This window comes from Mesocricetus auratus, unplaced genomic scaffold (genome assembly GCF_017639785.1).
Source record: "Mesocricetus auratus isolate SY011 unplaced genomic scaffold, BCM_Maur_2.0 Super-Scaffold_100054, whole genome shotgun sequence".
Taxonomy (NCBI): domain Eukaryota; kingdom Metazoa; phylum Chordata; class Mammalia; order Rodentia; family Cricetidae; genus Mesocricetus; species Mesocricetus auratus.
The window spans coordinates 2,665,630-2,687,796 of record NW_024429231.1 but is presented as its reverse complement, the minus strand read 5'-3'; the positions used below and the strand labels follow the sequence as shown (position 1 = coordinate 2,687,796).

General features: G+C 57.7%; 1 protein-coding gene across 1 annotated transcript; it reads right to left on the bottom strand.

Moving 5' to 3' along the window:
- Positions 1–474: 474 nt before the first annotated feature.
- On the bottom strand, positions 475–21,455 carry Lmtk3 (lemur tyrosine kinase 3). The gene is given in 20 exon segments (XM_040736050.1): positions 475–641; positions 3,029–3,166; positions 3,450–3,585; positions 5,420–5,814; positions 9,410–10,355; positions 10,357–10,947; positions 10,949–11,620; positions 11,622–11,687; positions 11,689–11,842; positions 12,139–12,288; positions 12,366–12,487; positions 12,570–12,654; positions 13,481–13,629; positions 13,885–13,972; positions 17,057–17,190; positions 17,617–17,687; positions 18,133–18,283; positions 18,508–18,641; positions 19,408–19,520; positions 21,177–21,455. Coding segments are annotated over 20 exon segments (4,353 nt in total). The 5' UTR covers positions 21,218–21,455; the 3' UTR covers positions 475–624.
- Between the last annotated feature and the right edge of the window lie 712 nt (positions 21,456–22,167).

Genomic DNA, 22,167 nt, shown 5'->3' with positions numbered 1-22,167 from the left:
GAGGCTGCCATCACTGCCAGGGGCTGTAAGGAGCAGACCCAGTACAGGGAATGGAGAGGCTGGCAAGCCCCACCGCTGCTTGGGCACCTCGCCTTAGGGCCTCAGGGACTTCATTCCCACCTCCCCAAACAGACAGAGGCCCCATTTTCCTCCAAAAAGTTGTTTTTTTGTCTTTTTTAAATAATGTGAAAATGTCACGCGAAGGTTTGAATCAGAGACCCCTCCAGGGGCCAGGCTTGGGGGTGAGGGGGACGCAGGATTGGGCCCAGGTTCCTGAAGCCGGTGGCCCTCATGAGGCCAGGGGTAGGTCAGGAGGGACCGCCGCTGTGCCAGGGTCTCCGAGCCCAAAAGAGTTCAGTTCAGTTCCAAGAGTGGCTATCCAGCGATGGGGCTTCCTGCCTCATGTGGCTCCGAGGGGGTCAGGGGGATCAGGGGACCCATCTGGGGGGCTGGGTGGGGGGCCTGGGCCTCCTGTTTGGCACGTGGTGGAGGAGGGGGAGGGCCCAGCCTCAGGCGCCTCCCCAGAGGCTGTGTCAGTGTCAGGGGCAATGGCTCCATCGTCCACACAAGATTCTGCTCGCAAACCCTCTTCTTGGGGTGCAAAGGGACTGGGTCTTTGGGGAATCAGTTCTCCACGGGGCCTGAGGATAAAAAGAGTAGAGAAAGGGTGGGAGTCATCAAGGAGACAGGCTATGGCTTCTAACTCATCCAAGGTGAAGGCCCGGCAGTGGGACCAAGCCCATCCCGCCCTCTGTCCTCGCTCCAGCAACACTGGCCTCAAATGTTCCACGTACCAATATAGCCCAGGGTCTTTGCATCTGCCGTTCCCAGTGTCTAAAATGCTCTTCCCAGGAAACTCAGGTCCCCCTTTAGAGACCTTTCACAGCCATTCTGAACATCCTGGGCTTTCATTTGCTTCCTCAACTTTCCCTCGGGTACCCACCCTGGTATTGAGTATTAATGTCTCTCATTCCAGTTACTGTGGAAGAACCTTGTGTCTGTCTGTACCTCCAATGCCAGTCTGTCACACAGTGCCTTCACCAACAATATTCGGCAGACCATCCTCCAGCCTCCCCAGACACCTTGGCAGCCTGACTCGGTCTCTGGATCTAGAGCACCGGGGCCAGTGGGACAGCGTCAGCCCCCTTAACACTTTTGTGCTAACAGCTGGGGGTCTGGCCAAGGTGAGGTGCCAGAGCCCATTTCCTCCTAGAGTGGAAAGTGTGACCCTCCTTTTCAAAGTGCACGGGATGATTTCCTCACTTGGAACCTGGTGATGGAGCCCACGCAAGTGCCCAGGGGAACTACAGTGGTCTGGGGAGACAGACATGCTTAGCTTCCTCACCCACGCCTGTCGGGAGTATCTGTGATAGCAGCCAAGGATTTGGGGCTTCCTACCACTGGGCCCTCCATCTCCACTCCTGGTGACTAGCAATGAGGTCATCCCGCCAGCGTGGCCCTGACTCGCTATCTAGGTAGACTTCCCACACCCTGCCCAGTGTCCCTGGGGGTCCTGAGATGGAGGGGTCAGGAAGTAACATTTGGGGTGACTTCCTGTCTTCCTGCTTCTATCTCCCTGTGCCTAGCTCACTCACTAGCCTCTCCCCAGTTGCCCATTCTCTATTTTTCTCCCGTCCTCAGTCCACAGCCCCTCCCCTGCTTACAATCCTTCAGGGTTTACTAGCATCCTCAGGCAAAGTCCAAGTCCTTTATTTGTTTATTAATTATTATTACTATATATTTTAGTTTTCCGAGACAGGGTTTCTCTGTGTAGCCCTGACTGATCTGCAACTTACTCTGTAGACCAGGCTGGCCTCGACCTCAGAGATCCACCTCCCTCTGCCTCCCAAGTGCTGGGATTAAAGGCATTTATCACACCAGGCCACGGGTCATTTATAATCTGTCCCATCCTGGGGCTGGAGAAATGACTCCGTGATTAAGAGCACTGGCAGCTCTTCCAGAGTACCCGGGTTCAATTCCCAGCACCCAGTTCACAACTGTCTGTTATTTCAGTTCTGAGAGACCCTACGCTCTCACACAAACATACATATAAGCAAAACACTAATGCACATAAAATCATTAAAAAATAATCTGTTGGGCTGGAGAGATGGCTCAGAGGTTAAGAGCAGTCACTGCTCTTCCAGAGGTCCTGAGATCAGTTCCCAGCAACTACATGGTGGCTCACAACCATCTGTAATGAGATCCGGTGCTCTCCTGTGGAGTACAGGCAGAACACTGTATACATAATAAATCTCTTTTTAAAAAATTTAAAAAATCTGTCCCTTCCTTCACCTCACTCTGACTCTGCACCCTCAGAAGCCTCAGGTACCCTGGCCTGTCTTCTGTTCATTGAACTAGCTAAAAACTACTGCCTCCAGTCTTTATGCAAGTTGTACACAGCTCTGAGTCAGGGACACCATCACACAAGCTTCAGGCTGAGTGTCCATCATAACACTCAGGAGCATAATCCACTATCATTCCCATTCTATGGATGAGAGCGCTGAGGCAGAGAGGGCCAATCCTGGGCGTTCAACTTGGTGGCCAGCAGGAAGAGTGGTTCCAGGAGCACAAGGACTCAGCAGATGCCAACCACGAGAGGGCAGCGCACAGGGCCAGCTCTACACGCTAAGTGCCTCCTCTAAGTCACGCAGTGAGGACTGGGCGGGCGGCAAAGTGGCCCGTCGCTGTGAGCTCGCTGCCTTTACAGTGACTCCTGTCTCTGGGGGTCTACCACATCCTCTGCGGGCTTTAAACGCCCTCGGAGAGGAGATGGAGACCAGCAAGGTGTCTGAGCTCAGAAATGGGCAGGAGAGCGCGCGGGTGGGGATCCTTGGAGAAGAAACTGAGGCTAAGAGACGGATGTAGCCACCCAAGCCTGTGAATGGGAACCAACTGGTCTGACCTGAGGTGTCAGTATGACTGGGTGGAGGGACAGAAAAGAGAGCGACGGGAACATTATGAGACGGGCGAGGCGAGCGAGGGCAGACTGGGGAGGGCTTGGGGCAGGGGCCAGCGGGAAGCACTGTACCTGCGGGCCGGGCGTCGGGAGCCCGGGTGGGAGGCCCCGGGGTCTCCAGCGCAGGTGAGACGGAGAAGCGGGAGAAGCACAGGGGGGGCCCGGGCGGGGGGAGGAGGGGGAAATCCTCCGCCCACTCGAAACTGCCGCCTAGGGAAAGAGTGGACCAGCCTTAGACACCCCAGTCTCGCAGACCAGCCAAGGCTGACTTCAGTCCACCTCCAGCAAGGCCCCGCCCCTCCCACGTACCACACCTCCCGGCCCCGCGCGCCTCTACCAGGACGCGCCTTCCCGAGCTCCTCCCAGGCTGGATGCCCTCCCGGGCTCCGTCCTCCTCTTCCAGGTTCCTTCCTAGGCCCGCCCTCCCTACAGGACACGCCCATTCCATAAGGCCCCGCCCTTCCGCAGCCCAGCCGTGGGCTCTGCCCCTCACCAAAGCCGCTGTCGTTGTTGGGAAACCCATCTCCTGGGGTGGCGGGGTGGGGAGGCGTCGGGGGCGCTGGGGGCGTTGATGGGTCCGTGTCCCCCTCGGGGGGGCCCTGGACGCTCAACTCGTTGGTTGGAGTCTCCTGTGAAAGTAAGGGAAAGAAACGATAAAAAACGATTGTCACGTCCCAATCACAGCATCTCCAAGGAGCAATAAAATTCGAAGATATTGCTGGGGCTTTTAGCACCCAGCCTGTAATCACTGACAACACGTTGCTCGGCGAACAGGATGTAACCTTCACCTGCCTTCGAAGCTTCCGACCAGCCTTATTCTCACCCTGGTCTTTGTTCCTTACCTGACTGTAAAGCCCCACCCAGCTCAGGAATTCCCTCCTGCTTCCTAAATTCAGCCTGCACTCAGAGCCCTCAACCCAAGACAGCAGCTCTAAACCCCATGCCATCACCTCCAAGATCTGGGCTGCAGAGATCGAAACTGTTTGAGAGCTAAGAATCTGCTCCTGTGGCCCTTCTAGTCCCTAACCCCAGCTGAGCACCAGAAGACAATGACCCCAGCCCCCACTCTAACTCTCAAAGTCCCGCTTTGAGCTGGGCAGGGCGGCCCTCCCCTTTAATCCCAGCATTTGGGAGGCAGAGGCAGGTGGGTCTCTGAGTTCGAGTCCAGCCTGGTCTACAAAGTGTATTCCTGGACACCTGGCGCTACACAGAAACCCTGTCCCCAAAATCAAATTAGAAAGTCCCACTTTGGCACCCCTGGCATCCCAGGTCCCTGAACCTGGTGCCTGACCCTGTTCTCCTCAGACCTGTCTCAGACAGTGTCAGTCCAGTAGGGAGCTTCCAAGTCCCAGCTACTTTGTTTTTTAATGTCTGTTCGTTTGTTTGTTTGAGACAGGGTTTTGATACGTAGCCCTGGCTGCCCTGTACTCTATTCAGATCAGGCTGACTTTTAACTAGAGATTGTCACCAGGTGGCGGTGGTGCACGAATTCCATAGACAGAGACAGGCGGAGTTCGAGGCCTGCCTGGTCTACAGAGAGAGTTCCAGGACACTCAGGGACTACACAAAGAAACCCTGTCTCAAAAAACAAACCAACCAACCAACCAACCAACAAAAAAACCTAGAGAATGTCTTGCCCCTGCCTTCTGGAAGCGGGGTTACAAATCTGAGCGACCAAGCTAAGCCAACTCCATCGCAAGCCTCCACGTGATAAGATCCGCCCCATGTAAAGCCCAACCCCAAGGGGCTGGAAATGGTGAGAGGCTAAGAGGTATAGACAGCCCTTGTCCAAATGACCAGGGTTTGTTACCCAGCCACCCGAGGCACTCGAAGCTTATGGACTTTGGAGGCACCCGCACTCATGAATATACACAAGCATACACTATAAAAAATTAGAGTCAGCCGGGCGGTGGTGGCGCACGCCTTTAATCCCAGCACTCGGGAGGCAGAGGCAGGCGGATCTCTGTGAGTTCGAGGCTGGGCTGGACCGACAGCCTCCAAAACAATACAGAGAAACCCTGTCTCGTAAAAACCAAAAAAAAAAAAAAAAAAATTGAGTCAACTCCACGGAGGCCCCAAAGCACTAGGCTCCGCTCTCAGCGGATCCGGGCCCTATCCCATTTATCTTCAATATTGAGTCTCTATTTTTTTTCCTCCTAGCTTGTCTAGGCTGCTACCAGACAGCCTTCTAGACCCATCGACACTCCTCACGTCTCTCCTAGATCTCCAAGCCCCTACCGCATTGCTGGTCCTACTCTAGGCTGGACCACCCAACCCAGCCCAGTCCCGGAGCGCCTCGGCCCCGCCCACTCGGTTCCACCTCCCTCGGGGCCCCACCCACTGATCGGGCTTCCCAGGGCGCCGGGCGGTGAGTCCCCCTCTAGCCTCGGCCCATCCACCGGGACCTCCGGGGGGTCCCCCTCCCTCCAGCCCTGCTGCGGTCTGCCCTGACACCTGGCTCACCTGGTCGAAGAGGTAGACGGTCACGTCCCCGTGGAAGGAGACCATCTTGCGCTTCCTCTCCAGCTCGCTGTCCTCGGGTTCGTCGGCCGCGCGTGGAGACTTGAGCAGCCCCCGCAGCGGGCGGGCCGTGTCCGCGTCGGCGCTGCTCACCACGACGGGCACTGGGGCTTCCCGCGTCCTCCCGGGGCCCCGAGAGCCCGCTGCCTCCTCGTCCTCCTCGTCCTCGTCCTCGTCCTCCCCGTCCTCCTCCGCCGGCCCCGGCGCCCCCGCCCCGCCGGCCTCCCCGCCAGCCGCCCCTGCGTCCGCGCCCTCCCAAGGTGGCCGCCGCGGGCCCGGGCCCGGGAACGGCGTGAGCGTGAGCGGAGGGAGCGCCAGCGAGAGCCGGGAGAGTTTGGCTGCAAGGGGAGAGACGGGTGAGCTCCTGCCCTGGACACCGAGTCAGACTCTTCCCATAGCTGTGTGCTGGGGGGCTCCCGGGGGGCTCTCTATGTGCAGAGTGAGAGAAACCCCTTCCCCACTGCAATGCATGATGTCAGCCCCCAAAGCAACAGGCTTCTCCCACAGCACCTGGGCCCAGCGGTTCTCTGCAGTCTGTCCCCACCTCAGTCAGGGCTCCCTACTCTTGCCCTCCCTCAACATCTGTACATGACATTATCACTGCCCGCTCTCCAGCCACGGGGGTCCCCAGACCTGAGCTAATCACACATGCTTTGGACACACTCCTTCCTAGCACGGCTGTTCAGCCCTGGTTAGTGTACCTGACCTCAGAACAAAGCGGGCTCACTCAGCTTTTGGTCTGTGCAGATAGACATGGTCACAATCCCTGGGGTTAATGAACCAATGTTCCCTACAGAAGGGAAGTTTCTCCCTGCCCGGTCCTTGGTTGCCAACGCCCAGCACTTTCCCTGCTCCAGAAGTCCCCAAGGCCACTCTCCATCCTGCCCTACCCCACACTTTCACATCTGAGTCACCTCCCGGGCAAAAGAAAAGGACCCCGCCTTCCTCGGTGTATGAGCAAATCGCCTGCAGGAACTATGGAGGGCAGTGTAGGTGAGGCCGCCTCCCGCATCTGCACCTACATTTCACTGACCGTTGCTGCCAAGCTAGTGCCCACTTCCACCCTGCCCTCCATCCACTCTGCTCCCAGCCCTTCCTTCACTTTTGCTCAAAGGCCCTCTCAGGACGGGGTATGAGTCCTGCTGCAGCCACGGAGCTGTCGAGGGGGGGAGGCACGATGGGTTGGAGTGATAGTCTTTAGCAAATCAGAAAGACTTCCCAGGGAAGGGGAAGTTTGCGTGGGATTTTAAAGAAGGAAGAGGAGTTTCCTGGGTGGAAAAAAAGTAAGCCAGTCCTAGCCTCTTTTTACCCAGCAGCCCTAAGCCAATCCAGACTCTCTGAGACATTTTAGTTCACCCAATAGTATCACATGACCCTGGTGTCTTCCTAGACACGAGGGTGAGGTGCCTGTGCAGGACGGGAATAGGGCAGGCTACTCCACGCAGTTTCAGGAACTTGGGTGGGCACCATGTCTCTTGAGGTGTGACTGTGTGGCTCTAGTCTCAGTGGCTCCTCAATACTTGCCCACAGGCGACCCATCACTTCCTCTGAATTGTGTGTGTGTGTCTGTGTGCATGTACAGCAGCGTGTGTGTGTGTGTGTGCGTGTACAGCAGCATGTGTGTATGTGCATGTACAGCAGCGTGTGTGTGTGCATGTACAGCAGCGTGTGTGTGTGCATGTACAGCAGCGTGTGTGTGTGCATGTACAGCAGCGTGTGTGTATGCATGTACAGCAGCGTGTGTGTGTGCATGTACAGCAGCATGTGTCTGTGTGCATGTACAGCAGCGTGTGTGTGTGCGTGTACAGCAGCATGTGTGTATGTGCATGTACAGCAGCGTGTGTGTGTGCATGTACAGCAGCGTGTGTGTATGCATGTACAGCAGCGTGTGTGTGTGCATGTACAGCAGCATGTGTCTGTGTGCATGTACAGCAGCGTGTGTGTGTGCTTGTACAGCAGCATGTGTGTGTGCATGTACAGCAGCGTGTGTGTATGCATGTACAGCAGCGTGTGTGTGTGCATGTACAGCAGCGTGTCTGTGTGCATGTACAGCAGCGTGTGTGTGTGCATGTACAGCAGCATGTGTGTGTGCATGTACAGCAGCATGTGTGTGTGCATGTACAGCAGCGTGTGTGTATGCATGTACAGCAGCGTGTGTCTGTGTGCATGTACAGCAGCATGTGTCTGTGTGCATGTACAGCAGCGTGTGTGTGTGCATGTACAGCAGCGTGTGTGTATGCATGTACAGCAATGTGTGTCTGTGTGCATGTACAGCAGCATGTGTGTGTGCATGTACAGCAGCGTGTCTGTGTGCATGTACAGCAGCATGTGTGTGTGCATGTACAGCAGCGTGTGTGTGTGCATGTACAGCAGCGTGTGTGTGTGCATGTACAGCAATGTGTGTCTGTGTGCATGTACAGCAGCGTGTGTGTGTGCATGTACAGCAGCATGTGTGTGTGCATGTACAGCAGCGTGTGTGTATGCATGTACAGCAGCGTGTGTGTGTGCATGTACAGCAGCATGTGTCTGTGTGCATGTACAGCAGCGTGTGTGTGTGCATGTACAGCAGCGTGTGTGTGCATGTACAGCAGCGTGTGTGTGTGCATGTACAGCAATGTGTGTCTGTGTGCATGTACAGCAGCGTGTGTGTGCGTGTACAGCAGCATGTGTGTGTATGTACAGCAGCGTGTGTGTGTGCATGTACAGCAGCATGTGTCTGTGTGCATGTACAGCAGCGTGTGTGTGTGCATGTACAGCAGCGTGTGTCTGTGTGCATGTACAGCAGCGTGTCTGTGTGCATGTACAGCAGCGTGTGTGTGTGCATGTACAGCAGCGTGTATCTGTGTGCATGTACAGCAGCGTGTGTGTGTGCATGTACAGCAGCGTGTGTGTGTGCATGTACAGCAATGTGTGTCTGTGTGCATGTACAGCAGCGTGTGTGTGTGCATGTACAGCAGCGTGTGTGTGTGCATGTACAGCAGCGTGTGTGTACGCATGTACAGCAGCGTGTGTGTGTGTGTGTGTGTGTGTGTGTGTGTGTGTGTGTGTGTAAGGCAGAGGACATCCTTGGGTGACCTCAGTACACCCACATCCTTTGAGAAAGGGTCACTCACCGGCCTTGAGCTCACCAATTAAGCTAGAATGGCTGATCGGTGAGCTCCAGCAATCCTGTCTCCACTTCCCTAACACTTTTTTTAAAACCACACCTGGTTTATATGGCTTTTGGGTATCAGTTCCTCAAATTTGCAAGGCAAATACTTTATCGACTGAGCCATCTCACCAACCCTCCTGCTTTGTCTGAGACAGGATCTCACTGTGTATCTCTGACTGGCCTGGAACTCCGTAGGTAGCCCAGGCTGTCCTCCAAATCAAAGCTATCTTTCTGTGTCACTCTCCTAAGTGCTGGTGTTACAGACATGTGGCACCACTCTTGGAGCCCTCCGGTGGCCTTGACCGGCAGCAGCAGACCTCTAAGCTGGCTACAACCATTCAAACATCCAGAACACTGATCTAACAAGAAAAAATAGCAAATTCGGCAACATCCATAGCCTTGAAGGGAGTGGCGATTCTTACACAGGGCACTTTCCTCCCCTGCTCCCCCAGCCCGCTTCTGTTTCTGGGTACCTTCTGGTTCCAGATTTGGAGACCCCATCTACACAAGCTTAAGTAACAAAGACAGGCTTCCCCTATATCACAGAGCTCAATGGTGACAATTTGGCCATGGCTAAGGAAGGGGGCTTCCCTGTCATCCATTCTTGGCAGTTGGAAGAAGCTGAGACCCAGACAGTAAAGACCTGTTCTCAGGAATACAGATGGGGCCACAGCCAAGGCTAGGCCCGGGTCACAGTGACTCCTGGGTAGACATTCCTAGTGCCCGGCCAATTCAGCTTTCCCTCCCAGCCGCCTCTGCCCAGCACCTGGCCACCTCCTCACCTTTGATCTGCTCGCTGTTCGCCTGAGGGGGTCCCAAGTCCAAGAACAAACGTGGCATCTCGGGCCCCTTCCTCTCCAGCTTGGGGGGGTCCTCGTCTCCGCTGAGGGCCGTGTCTCCTCCGAGCCTGCTGTCTGGGACCCCTGGCTCTTCCTCGGGGCCCACCTCCGGCCTGGCTTTCAAGGGCACTGGCTCCGGCCTCCTCTGCTGGGTCCCCAGTGGCGGAGGTGGCAGTGGTCTCGAGCTGTCTACCCATCCGGCCTTTGCGTCCACGCCGCTTGCGGGGCCGCCGGCGGGGGCCGTCGCCGCGCCCCCCTGGGCTCGGCCCCCATTCCCGAGGTCCAGCTTCCCAGCCCCGGGGACTCTCGGTGCCCCCCCAGTCTCGTGGACTTTCCACTCGGTCCCGGGTCCCGGGTTCTCGCTCTTGGGGACTGGGCCAAGCTGGCCAGGGACCGTCTCCAAGCCGTTCTGGGGCAAGGCTGCCTCGCAGGGCGCAGGGGCTTGATCCAGCTGGATCTCGGGATCGAGATCCCCAGTCTCGGGCATCTTCTCCCAGGGCCCTGGGGCTCTCCGAGGTCCAGTCTCTGGCGGTCTCTCCATGTTCCTGGGCAGCCTCAGGACCCCATTCTCTGCCACCTTCTCCTCGATCTTTGGAGACATCAGAACGCCATTCGCCAGCACCTTCTCCCCGGCCTCTGGGGACATCGGCTCCCCATTCACCAGGGCTTTCTCTCCTCTCTCGGGAGAGTCCAGGCCATTCTCCGCCACCTTCTCCTTCATGTCCTGGGCTCCCGCCTTCCCGTTCTCCAACACTGTCACCCCGTTCACTGGGAGGTTCCAGCTGGGGACTATCTTCCTGCTGCCCAGGGATGTCAGGTCCCTGTTCGGGCCTGGTCCCTTCTCTCTGTTCGCAGGGCTTCTCCCCGCCTTCCTGGGTCCTGTCTCCCCCCGGTGTGGACCCCTTGTCCCCTAGGAGATTCTTTGTCACATCCTCCCGTAGGGACATCAGCAGCTGCTCGGTGCTCACTTGAACTACAAAGGTTGGCTTCTCCTGGGACCCTGGGGGTGGGAGGGGACCCGGGTCTGGGGGTGGCCGGGGCGCTCCTGGGTCGGGTGGCTCGGGGGGAGCCCGTGGCCGAGGGACCCCTTCCTCCTCGGCCGCCCCCCCACCTGGGAAGGCTCCCTCGGGGGAAAAAGGGGTCTCGGTCTCGTAGCCGCTGTCCCCCGGCTTGGGGCCCGGAGACGACAGGCCGGAGCCTGGACTGGCCAGGGCCGACGGGGGGTCGGGGGACGCGGCCGGTTCCGCGGGGGCCCGGGGAGGTGGCGGTGGAGGGGGGGGAGCGGGAGGCGGCCCCCGCCCGGGGTACTGGGGCGCTGCGGCCCCCATAAGGGGGTCCAGAAACTCGGAAGGGGCTGAGGTGGGGGGGACCAGGGGCAGATCGGCCAGGGAGCCCCGCTCTGCACGCAGGGAAGAGTCGTCCTCTGGGGGGTGGGGACAACCAAGGGCAGGGTGCCCCCCCCAGCCGGCCACGGCGTCCCCCCCGCTCCAATGGCAGGCAGGAGCAGGGACCCTCGCGACTGCACAGGGGACAAGGGAGGGGTCCCCGGCGACTGGGTCCCCCACCAAGGCTGCTGCTGTCCTCTCCCGGGGAGCTCTCTTCTTCCTCCTCCTCCGCCCAAGGAGCTGTACCCTGTTCCCCAAGCACCTCGGCAGGATCTCCTGCCAAGGTCTCTCCGGCGCCCCGGCCCTCGGGGTCCCAGCCACTCAGCAGGAAGCCACCTGAGGAGGACTGGGCCTGAAAGGGTCGGGGCGCAGGGAAAAGGGGGGAGGCCCAGGTCTCGGACACCAGCTGGGGGACCTCGGAGGGACCCTGGGAGCCCTGGGGACCGGGTACGCCTGGGTCCAGCGGGTCCCAGTCGTTGGGGAAGAGGGGCTCTGGAGGAGAACCGTGCTCCTCCAGGCGGATGTAGTACTCGCTGCTCACGGAGGGGCTGCGTGCGCTGATGACCGGCAGCACGCTGGGCGTGGACAGCGCCTCATAGAAGGGGTTGGATGGGTTGGTGTGGGGCGCAGGAGGCGCAGAGGCGGGCTGCCAGGGAGGTGCACCCCCACCCCGGCCTGCCCCGCGCCGCGCCTTCTCCCACAGGCACTCAAGGTTGAGGCCTCGGCTGCTCTCGGTGACGGTGAGCACATCATCTGGGTCAGCCCCGGGGGAAGCCATCTAGAAGAGGGAACTGAGAAGACAGGGTCCCCGGGCGCGGCGCACTATGGGAGGGGGGGCCAGGGCCAGGGGAAGGGCCCATCTCGGGGAGGGGGTGGTGGCGGAGGGGGCCTGGGGGGTCGCTCGGACAGCAGGTAAGTGAGTTGCAGCTGGAGATCAGAGGCAGAGGGGCGCTGGGCTGGTGGCCGCCAGCAGGACTGCAGGATGTCATACCTGGGAGACAAAGGAGGGGACAATGAGGGCGGGACTCCAGAACCAGGAGGAGAGGAACAGAGGTCACCACAGACACATAGACAGAGACCATGAGGCAGAGGGAGTGGGCGGCGGTGGTCTGAGTTAGGGGAGGAGGTAAGTCAGGTGCAGCCGGATAGGGTAGGGCGGAGTTCCCATGCTCCCCTGCTTCAGTTTTCCCACTTCGGGCATCAGGAGATGGATGGGGTGGTGGCAGGTGACAGTGCCTGGGACAGGAGGTTTGGGCCCGAGCTTGACCCTGGAGTCGGGAGCCTTACCAATAGTCAGCATAGGGCAGTTTGAGCCTGGGCCGGGCCAACTTGACGTGCTGCTGGCGGACAACGAAGGCCAGGACCTCCTCATCGGATAGGTGGCGGTAGGGCTGCGCCCCGAATTCGAAGAGCTCCCAGAGCGTCACTCCCAGTGACCTGCATGGGAGGTCAGAGGTCAGGGGTCAGGGAGCAGTGGGGGGGGGCCATCCCCCAGGCACCACCCATGGCCTCACCAGACGTTGCTCTCACGGCTCTGATCCACCAGCACGAAGCTGCCATGCAGCTCGCCCAGCAGCTCCGGTGCTGCCCAGCGCAGTGGTACCCATAGGCGCTCGGGTGTCAGGTAGTAGTCTTCCTGGGGGCGGGCGGGGTCAGCAGGTCAGCAGGTGACACACACTGGGCCACACCCACAGGCCACACGCACGCGCACTGCCCACCTTGTAGTTGCTATGGGCCAGCCCATAGTCTCCGATGCGAACAGTGAGGTCTGAAGTTAGCAGGCAGTTGCGCAGCGCCAGATCGCTGCGGAGTAGGGGTGAGGGAGGCGGGATGAGGAGAAAACCCTGGCCACGGTGCAGCGCCCGCCCCCCACCCCGTTCCCTCCCATCGCCTAATCTTGTGCCACTTCCTCCTCTCCTGACTCCCCCTCCTCCGCTTCTTCTGGGTCCTTTCTCTGTCCTGACCCCTCGTCTTCCTCCGGAGGCTCTTCCCGCTGCTGCCCTGGCTCCTCCCCGAATCCCTGGCTTACCTCTAACTCCTCCCTCTCCCCTCATCCCCACCTTCTTTATCCACACCGGCCTCTCCCCTCTTTCTTCCAGCATTCCCCCTTTCTGTCTCCTCCTTTTCATCCTCTCCCCTCCTCCTCACCTAGTGTGGCCCGTTCTCTCCTGACTCCTCCCTTCCTCTCAAAGCTCTTCCCTTTCCTCCCCCCCCTCTCTCTCTCTGTCTCTCTCTCTCGCTCTCTGTCTCTCTCTCTCTCTTTCTCTCGCTCTCTCTCTCTCTCTCTCTCTCTCTCTCTCTCTCTCTCTCTCTCTCTCTCTCTCTCTCTCTCTCTCTCTCTCTCTCTCTCAGGTCTCACTGTGTAGACTTGGCTGTCCTGGAACTTGCTATGTACACCAGGCTGGCCTCAACCCTCCTGGGATTCTCCTGTCGCAGCATTCTGAGTGCTGGGACTACAGGCCAGATCCCAAAACACCCAGTTTGGGAGCCAATCTCCCTCTCCTTTACGCCCCCCATTCCCAGCCCCTCCCATCTTCCCCTCCTTCAGATCTTCAGTGTGCCTGGTCCTTTAGTCCTCTTCCCGAGTGCCCCCCCCCAACCCCCCCAGCTGAAGATCCGCCTAGCTCACCTGTGCACGTAGTTGTGGGAGTGCAGGTGCGCCAGTCCCCGGGCAATCTCCAGGCCCATCCTCTGCAGTGTCCGAAGGTCTCGAGGGGGCAGTTCCGGGGACATGCCCTCAGGTGGCCTCTGGGCCCGGAGGTACCGCTTCAGGTCTCCCTGGGAAGGAAGCAAGGGCAGTTCAGCACAAAGAGGCCCCTGGCCCACACTGGACAGCCCCGCTAAGCTTCACCTTCACTGGCCAGATGCTTGCCACACATGCATGGCACCCTGGATCCGATCCCTGGCCCCCCAGTATGAAAAGGATAAAGAATGCCAGTGCAGCCACACAGGTGACATAGGAATGAGACCCCTCCCCCCCAGTCCTGAGACCAGAGCCGGCTCCCGACTCCCAGCAGTTCCCAGACCCCTCACCAGCTGGCAGAACTCCATGATCAACAGGAAAGGCAAGGTCTCCACACAGACGCCCAGGCACTGGAGGACGTTGGGGTGCTGCAGGCTCCTTTAAGGGACAGAGAAAAAGCAGCCTGTGTCCACTCCACAGAGCCTCACCTCGCCAAAGCCTTTCCCAGGCCACAGACCTGACCTGGGAGTTACAATTCCCTCCGGGTTGTCCCTAATCTGCCACTGACATGTTCACAACGCTCTATGCCCCCCAGGAGCCCCAAGAGACCCTCACTCTCTGGTGTCCCAGCTACTCTGGCCAGGCTCCACCCTGTCACCACTCTACACAGCCATCTCTAAAGGGACACACTCCCCTCTGCTTTCTTTTAATTTTCTTTCTTACTCTGGGTCTCCCTATGTAGCCCTGGCTGTCCTGAAATTTACTATGTAGACCAGGCTGGCCCCAAATTCACAGAAATTTGTCTATCTGCCTCCTAAGTGCTGGGATTAAAAGTATGCACCACCATGCCTTGCTTCACGCTTGGTTTTTTTTAATAATTTATTTAACTTTATTTTATGTGCATTGGTGTTTTGCCTGCATGTGCATCTGTGTGAGAGTGTCAGATCTTGGAGTTACAGACAGTTGTGAGCTGCTATGTGGGTGCTGGGGATCGAACCTGGGTCATCTGTGAGGACAGTGAGTACTCTTAACCACTAAGCCATCTCTCCAGCCCCTCATGCTCGTTTCTTTTTCCTTATGTTTTTAGAATTATGTGTACATGTGTGTGGGTATGGGCATGTAAGTGCAGTGCCCATGAAGGCCAGGAGAGGGCATCAGATCTTCTGGGACTGGAGTTACAGGCTATTTGACTTAGGTGCTGGGAACTAAACTCAGGTTCTCTGAAGATGGGGCAGCGCACATTCTTAACCACTGACCCATCTCTGCAGACAATTCTGAGCCACCGCTTAGGCCCCAGCTTCAACACAGCCTCCCAAGTGGTTGCATTTCTGCACTGAGTCTGAATCCTTCGAGTCTCCCAGGGAAGTCCCTGTGCCTCCTTTGTTGACTTCCTCTGGTGGATGGAGACAGTAATTCCCACTTAAGTCATGTGGAAAGCATTCTGTGAGGGAGCTGGTGAGGGGTGGGTCCTGCTATTCTGTGTATTTAAGAGAGGGTCTCATTCTGCAACCCAGGCTGCCTGGGAGCACACAATCCTCCTGCCTCAGCCTTCAGAGTGCTGGGATATGTGGTAGGGGTGCAGCATCAGGCCTACCATTACTGTTGCTTTTATCCCAACACTTAGACACGCGTCTGACTTGATTTTCACCCTCTGTCCTGCTTGCGTCTGCAGGGCTGCTGGCTGTTGCCCAGTGCTAGCACGCTCCATTCTCTCTTGCCTTCCCACAGTGCTCTGCAGGACTGCTGGCTCCTACAGGACCACGCCTCCCCAGTCTTTGGAAGGAGCCCTGGCTGAGCGGTGGTGGCTCACGCCTTTAATCCCAGCACTTGGAAGGCAGAGGCAGGTGGATCTCTGTGAGTTCGAGGCCAGCCTGGTCTACAAAGTTCCAGGACAGCCTCCGAAGCAATACAGAGAAACCCTGTCTCGAAAAACCAAAGAAAGAAAGAGAAAGAGAGAGAGAGGGAGGGAGAAAGGAAGGAAGGAAGGAAGGGAGGAAGGAAGAAGCCCTGTCATTGTTACAAACCCTTGTTACCCTGATATTGCCAGTGGGGCCAGTGTAGGTGAGTTCTTCCTCTAACAAGGCCAAGCAGATGCCAAGGGCCATTTGGGCACTGTGGGCCAGGTTAGTACGTGCTGCAACCGCAGACTGCTAACATCCCACTTGGCTAACAGCATGTGAAAAGTGACTGCCCTGTGCTGGGACCTGAGAAATGGCAGGAGGTGAGGACCAAGTAAAGTACAATGGGGACAGAAAAAGCCTCCGCTTCACCACAACTCCGTGGGGCAGAACAGGGGCCAGGGTGACCCAGCGGGAACAGAGGCTCAGAGAGGTGAAGCAAGGGTCTTCCAGCTGGGACCCAAGGTCAGGTCTATGTCCGGATCAGCAAACATCTCCTGAGGGCTGATGGGACTTGAAACCCTTGTGCTCAGAGACAGAGAGGACCCTGGGCGGCCAGTCAGCCTGAGCTGTCTGACAGAGAGTTCTGACACAGGCCAGCTGTGCTGCACCCAAAATGTGGCCGTGACACTCAGGACATGAGTATAGTGTTTAAGTTCATTTATCTGTAGTCCAGGCTGACCTCAAATTCCTAGAGACCCTCCTGCTTCAGCTTTCCAAGGGTTCTGTTTGCAGGGCTGAACCCCTACATCGGGCTTAGTGAGCTTTGAACTGATTCCATTTAAATTTATTTCGATTTAAAGAGCCTCAGCCTAGAGAGAGACGGACAACAGGCAAGCAGCAAGGCAAAACACCACGCACACTTTTGGAGACAGAGTCTCCTTCTGTAGCCCAGGCTGGCCTCAAGCTTACAATCCTCCTGCCTCAGCATTCTGAGTGCAATAGCAGGTGAAGTTCACCATGCCTGGACAAGGCCCTTCTTACCTGGGGCCTCATGGCCCCTAAGTTCCTCACTAGAGATGAGCAGGTGAGAAGTGGTGTTCTACAGAGGGAGGAGCGATGGCGGAGGCTTTGAGGCAGGAGAGCAGCTGCAGAGTGTGTGTGGGGCGGTGTGGGTGTGAAATGAGGCCAGAAGGACAGAGGCAAGACTATGCAGGGCCTGTGGGCTAGCGGGAGCTGTGGCCTGCCCCGGGAGCACTGAGGAAGAGCCTTGGGAGGTCAGGAGCGAGGAGGGGCCAGACTCTAATGAGCCCCCCCCCCACACCTCCCTGTCCCCAAGCACAATTCTGTATTAGGAATGGAGGGAGCCTGCACAGGGGGTCCCAGGTCTTTCTCACAGTGGGGAAGGCAGGTGACAGCATGGGTGTGAAACTGGGATGAAGATCCTAGGCTCAGAGTGGACAGGCTCCCTTGCGACCTAGGAACCCCCTTCCCCGTGCTGTCTCCAGCTCCGTCTAGAGAAGACCCAAGATTCCAGGAGGGGACTCCCAGCACCAGAACCATATACTCAGGAAGAAATCTGAAGATGGAAGCCAGGTTTGGCACCGCACTGGGTTCTGTCCACCTCCAAACATCACCTCCTCTACCTGATGGTTTGCTTTAGAAGCCCTGTCTGTGGACTTACCTATAGGGTTGAGCCTCTGAGATGAACTTGCGCTGCTCCAAGGGCCCCGCGCTAGCCCGGAGCTCCTTCACCACCACCTGAGCTGGCGTGTAGTCTGAGAAAACCTCCCCCCAGGATCACCTGGTCAAGGAGCGCTGCGGTCAATGCTGACCCGTGCCCAGCCCATCCCCAGGCTAGCGCCACACCCCCCACACTCCCACCCACCTTCCAGACCTTTCCTTCACGCCCCACCTCCCCGGTCCCCCACCAGACACGGAGTGAGAGACTCACAGGCCCAGAGTCCGATGCGCGCGGGGACGGATGGAAGGATGGACAGACTGACGGACGCGTGGAGAGCCGGGTGGCGAGGCGGAGTGGTCAATGGAGTGAGGAGGGAGGCGCTGACCGACAGATGCGGGGGTGGGTGGGGGGAGTGGGTGAGAGGCGGAGGGAGAGGGGCAGGCTGAGGGGTATGGGGTCTGGAGAGGCCAAGAGCAGATGACAAATGGGGGAAGACACAGAACAGGAGTGCAGGCCAGAGATGGATGGATACCCCCTCTGCCTCCCACCCAGGCCCTCACCTTCCCAAACCAGCCGCTGCCAATCTCCTGCAGGTAGCTGAGGTGCTGACGGCTCAGGCCCAGGGGGGGTGCTGATGTCTGAGGAGGGGCAGGAGGGGAGGCCCTGAGCTCCTCTCCTTTCCAGGACCCCCAACGCCACCACAGTGGGTGGGGTCTGAGAGCAGAGCAGACAGCAGTCTCCTTTTATTGGCTGTCTCCAACATTCCATGGCGGGTCCAGCCTCCTCATTGGCTGCCCATGAGATTCAGAGTCCAATCAGCCCTTCCCTTTGGCAACCCTGGCTCCAAGACCGGGTAGTCAGCTCATAGGCTGGCTTCCCGGGTTGACATCCAGGCTGATGGCACCAGGGCCATCCTGCAGGGTTCTCCAGATCTGTGGTTTTCTGCAAGATGGTGCGTGTGGCCTCCCTACAAGTTACTTCCCTGAATCTAGGGCTCTTCCCTCTGCCCTCCCTGAGCCACGAAAGGAAGCTCTCAGTGCTGGGACCGCAGGATCCTGGGGTGGAGGGGGCAGTACCTGAGTGCGCAGGCTGCGGGGCAGGCATTGGCAGGGAGACTTCCGCCAGCGGCAGAATGTAGACATCAGGCAGCGACTGTGAGGAGGAGGTCTCCTCCGCAGGGGGGGTGTACTCCCCAGAACAGTCCTCTCCTTCCGGGTTCTCAAACTCCTGGGGTGCGAGAGGCGAAGAATGGGAGCACGGGGGGGGGGCTGCTGAGACGCCAGAGTCCTGCCCTAATTGCCTTCCCGCAGTTCACAGACCTGTCCCTCAACCTCAGCCCCATTTCCGCTAGTGTGAGGATCCCAAGTGCCCAGGTTTGGGAGTGCTCTGGGACTTCCAGCTCCTTCTCTGGCTGGGGTCTTTCTCCCCAGGTTAGTCCCAGGGCACCTCACCTTGAAGCGAACATCACCCCGTTTGCAACAGAGACAGGTAAGGAGGAGGAAGATGAAGGCCAGCAGACCGGAGCAGGAAATGAGGACCACAGCATAGGGCGGAGCCACAGGGGCTCGGCTCAGAGCGAATCCATCTGTGGGCACAAGGCTGGGCTGGGGTCTGGGCTTCAACACACTGGCTACGGGACTCTATGCCCTTCCTGTCCTGGGCTAGTCTTGGACTACAACTCCCATGATGCTACGCATCCAGGAGACCCTTGACAGAGAGGCCGGGTGGTCCAACGTATTGTGGGAGTTGTAGTTTACGGCCTTCCCAGGTGGTTGGGGGTGGGGTCTCTTCGTCCCAAGCTGGGACCCACCCCCCACCTCTCGCCCCAAACGCATCTCCTAACCCGTATTTGGGTACATTGCAGTGACGAGCACTAGTGAGGCCTGGAACTCTCGGAATTTATAATATGCTTCCACGGATAGCTTCATGACCTCCTCCCAGTTGCGGGTTGCTCGAAGATGTTTTTGCCCGGAGCTGAATCCCCTGCCCACCCCACGCCTGAAAGGTGACTGAGAACTGTTTCTTTTAAAGACACTGGGCTTGTTCTCTAGCCACAGCCTTAGCCCTGAGGGAGGGCACTCTGCAAAGCCAGAACTGTGTCCTCTTAGAAATAGGGTCTCTCTCCCGCAAAGGCCGTGGCCTTTCATCTCCCGGCGCACCCGTGTGCACTCGCGTGCAGATGAGCTCACATGCACGCTCACATGCACGCACTCGGCCCGCAGTCCACTCCCCACCCGCCTTGGCTGGTCTCCCTGGCCCTGCAGACCCTCTCGTCCCGGGGGACTGCGCACAGGTGCCAGGCTGGCCCGGTGGGGGTGGGGCGCGGGACGCGAACCGCTGGACATACTCACCCGGGTGCGCTGGGGACGCCAGGCAGCCGGAGGCGGAGACGGCCGCCAGGAGGATGAGTGCGCCGGGAGCAGGCATCTTGTCCAGGATGGAAGGGAGGTGGAAGTATCGGCGGCTGGGGAGGAGGGGGGCGGGCCCTCAGCCCCCAGCCATGGGGACCCGCTCAACCCTGGCCTCCCCAAGCCCAGGAGAGGGGCGGGAAACGCAGGACAGGGGGAGGGAGGGGCTGCTTACGGGCTCAGGTACCCCCCTCCCCCTCCTCGAAAGGACAGACGGATGAAGGGATGGAGAGGCGGACGGAGGAGAGGAGCTAGGGAGCCGGGGTTGCTGGGGTAGGGGGGAGGGGAAGATGGGGGGGAGAGCGAGGGCCCCGCCCCCGAGGACAATCGGGATTGGGGGAGCAGAGAGCCTGTCAGAAGAAGGGTGGGAGGAAGGAGGAGGGAACGTTGTCATGGCAACTGGTTCCCGGTTGCATTGGCTGCCAGGCGGGAGGGGAGAATAGAAACGGGGAGGAGGGACAGAAACCAACAGACCCTTGGCGGGGGTTGGGGGGGCAGGGTCCACAGTGCGTGACCCTGACACCACTGTGACACACCACTGGTGCCCACACGTGTGCTACATGCTAAGATGCAGATATCAAACCCACGCAGCCCACACACAGCTGACACATGTCACAGGAACCTTCACAAGCGCATCGCATACAAAGGTGGACAGCCATCAGCAGACGGAGACACGGACACGTCACACACAAAGACACAGAGACAGACTACACTAAGAATACATAGGCAGTCCAGCCTCTGGTTGGGACAGATTCACCCAGCCACACAGAAATGTTTCATCACACACACACACACACACACACACACACACACACACACACACACACACACACGCACGCACACCAGAGCTCCAAATACAGAAGGTATCACAAAGATCCACACAGACCCTTTGGGTCATGAGGAGGCATGCTGTCATAAACTGATATTCCACATAGGAAACAAAGAGCACACAGACATCTCTAGCTCATACATGCAAAGACACTTGCATGCACATAGACACACGCTTGTCCGTCACATATGTGAACATACAGAAGCAACACATGTATGTAGTCACTGGATCTGCACATTGCTCACCCCTAGGGACAAAGCACATCACATACACATAAGCATACAGGAATACACAGTTCATACATGCAAAACCACAGCTTATGCAAAAACAAAAACACAGGACAGGGGTACAAACATGCCCAGTGCAAAAGTAGAGTCCCGAGCACTACACACAAAGGCGCACCACCTACCTAAACAGATAGCATGAATGGACACACTCTCTAGACGTGGTGACAAGGACTCGTTACCCCACTGCAGCCTCCCATCACATACACCAACACACATGGGCACAGAAGATGCAAAAGCGTAGTTGATTTCATGGATTTATTCTTAGCAGGTCTACTCTGCAGCAGACGTTCCCCAACGTTTAGAGTATTACCTTTAGATTCTCACAACAGCCCCCAAGACAGGTGCTTTTATCATGCCCCATGTACAGGTAAGGAAATCGAGGCACAGAGAGGGGCAATCGCCTGCCCCATGTGCACAACAGGGGACTGACAAAGCTAAGGACGGAAATTGGTCGTCAGGGACACCAACACATCAGACAAGACACACACACACACACATACACACACACACACACACACACACACACACACATCACGTGCCAGGCTGCAGTCTCGGGATCCCACCCCACCCGGCGGCACACAGAGCAGCAGACACACCCAGAAGCGCAGACTGCCGCCCTCGGCGAGGATGTCTCCATGGTCCAGGAATACCTGCAACTCCTCCCCTTAGTGAGGCTGGACGGGAGCTGCGCGCTCAGCACTGCTCTCTGGGGTCACTGGGAGCAGGGGAGGCCTCACAGGGGCTCACTGAGGAAACTGAGGCAGGATCATCGTGGGATGGAGGAGCAGCAGCAAGGTACAGGGGACAGGATTGGAGTGAACCGGGAGTGAGCCGGCAAAGCTACCTCCCTGGCTGGAGTGCCAGAACCTAGAGGAAGAGAGACTTATGGGGAGTTGTAGGCCTGCGCAGAGTCTTCTGGGAAATGCAGTCCTTGCTGGTCCCTTTGGGAGGCTCAGGTTGCGCCACCTGCGGGGGATTAGCATGAGGGTGGCAGGCAGGGCATCTGCTACTAGTGATGAGGTCGGGAAGCTTGCTGTTTGTTCTTTAAATTTGAAAGATTCAGCTATGAGGCAGAAGTCAGGACTGCCAGAAGGAGCCGGCTGTGACGCCCAGCTCCTCGATCTCCACCAGAGTTTAGTGTGGATTTGCTTTGGTAAGGCAGGGTCTCATGGTGTGCCCAAGTTCTCCTGAGCCTCACTCTGTAGCTCAGGACGGCCATGAACTTGCAATAGTCCTCTGACCTCAGTCTCCTGAGTGCTGGGATTACAGGTGTGGTCTAAGCAACATTTTTAAAGTATTGTTTAGTAATATTAATATGTTATTAATATAATAATTTATTGTTATTACTATTACCAGAATGGAGTAAGGTAGAGTCAACAGAGTGCACTTACTTCAGAGAAAATGCCAAGGGTTCTCTTGAGGGTAGGTTTGGTATCCAAACCCTAAGGTCAAGAAGCTTTCTGTCCCAATAGGGTTTGGATATTGTTGGGGCCACATCTGTGGATGGTTCAATTGTGTTTAGGATATATTTTGTTCCAAATTTTATGATAACACGTCATTAGGATGTGGTCACTGTGTGGTAGGGTA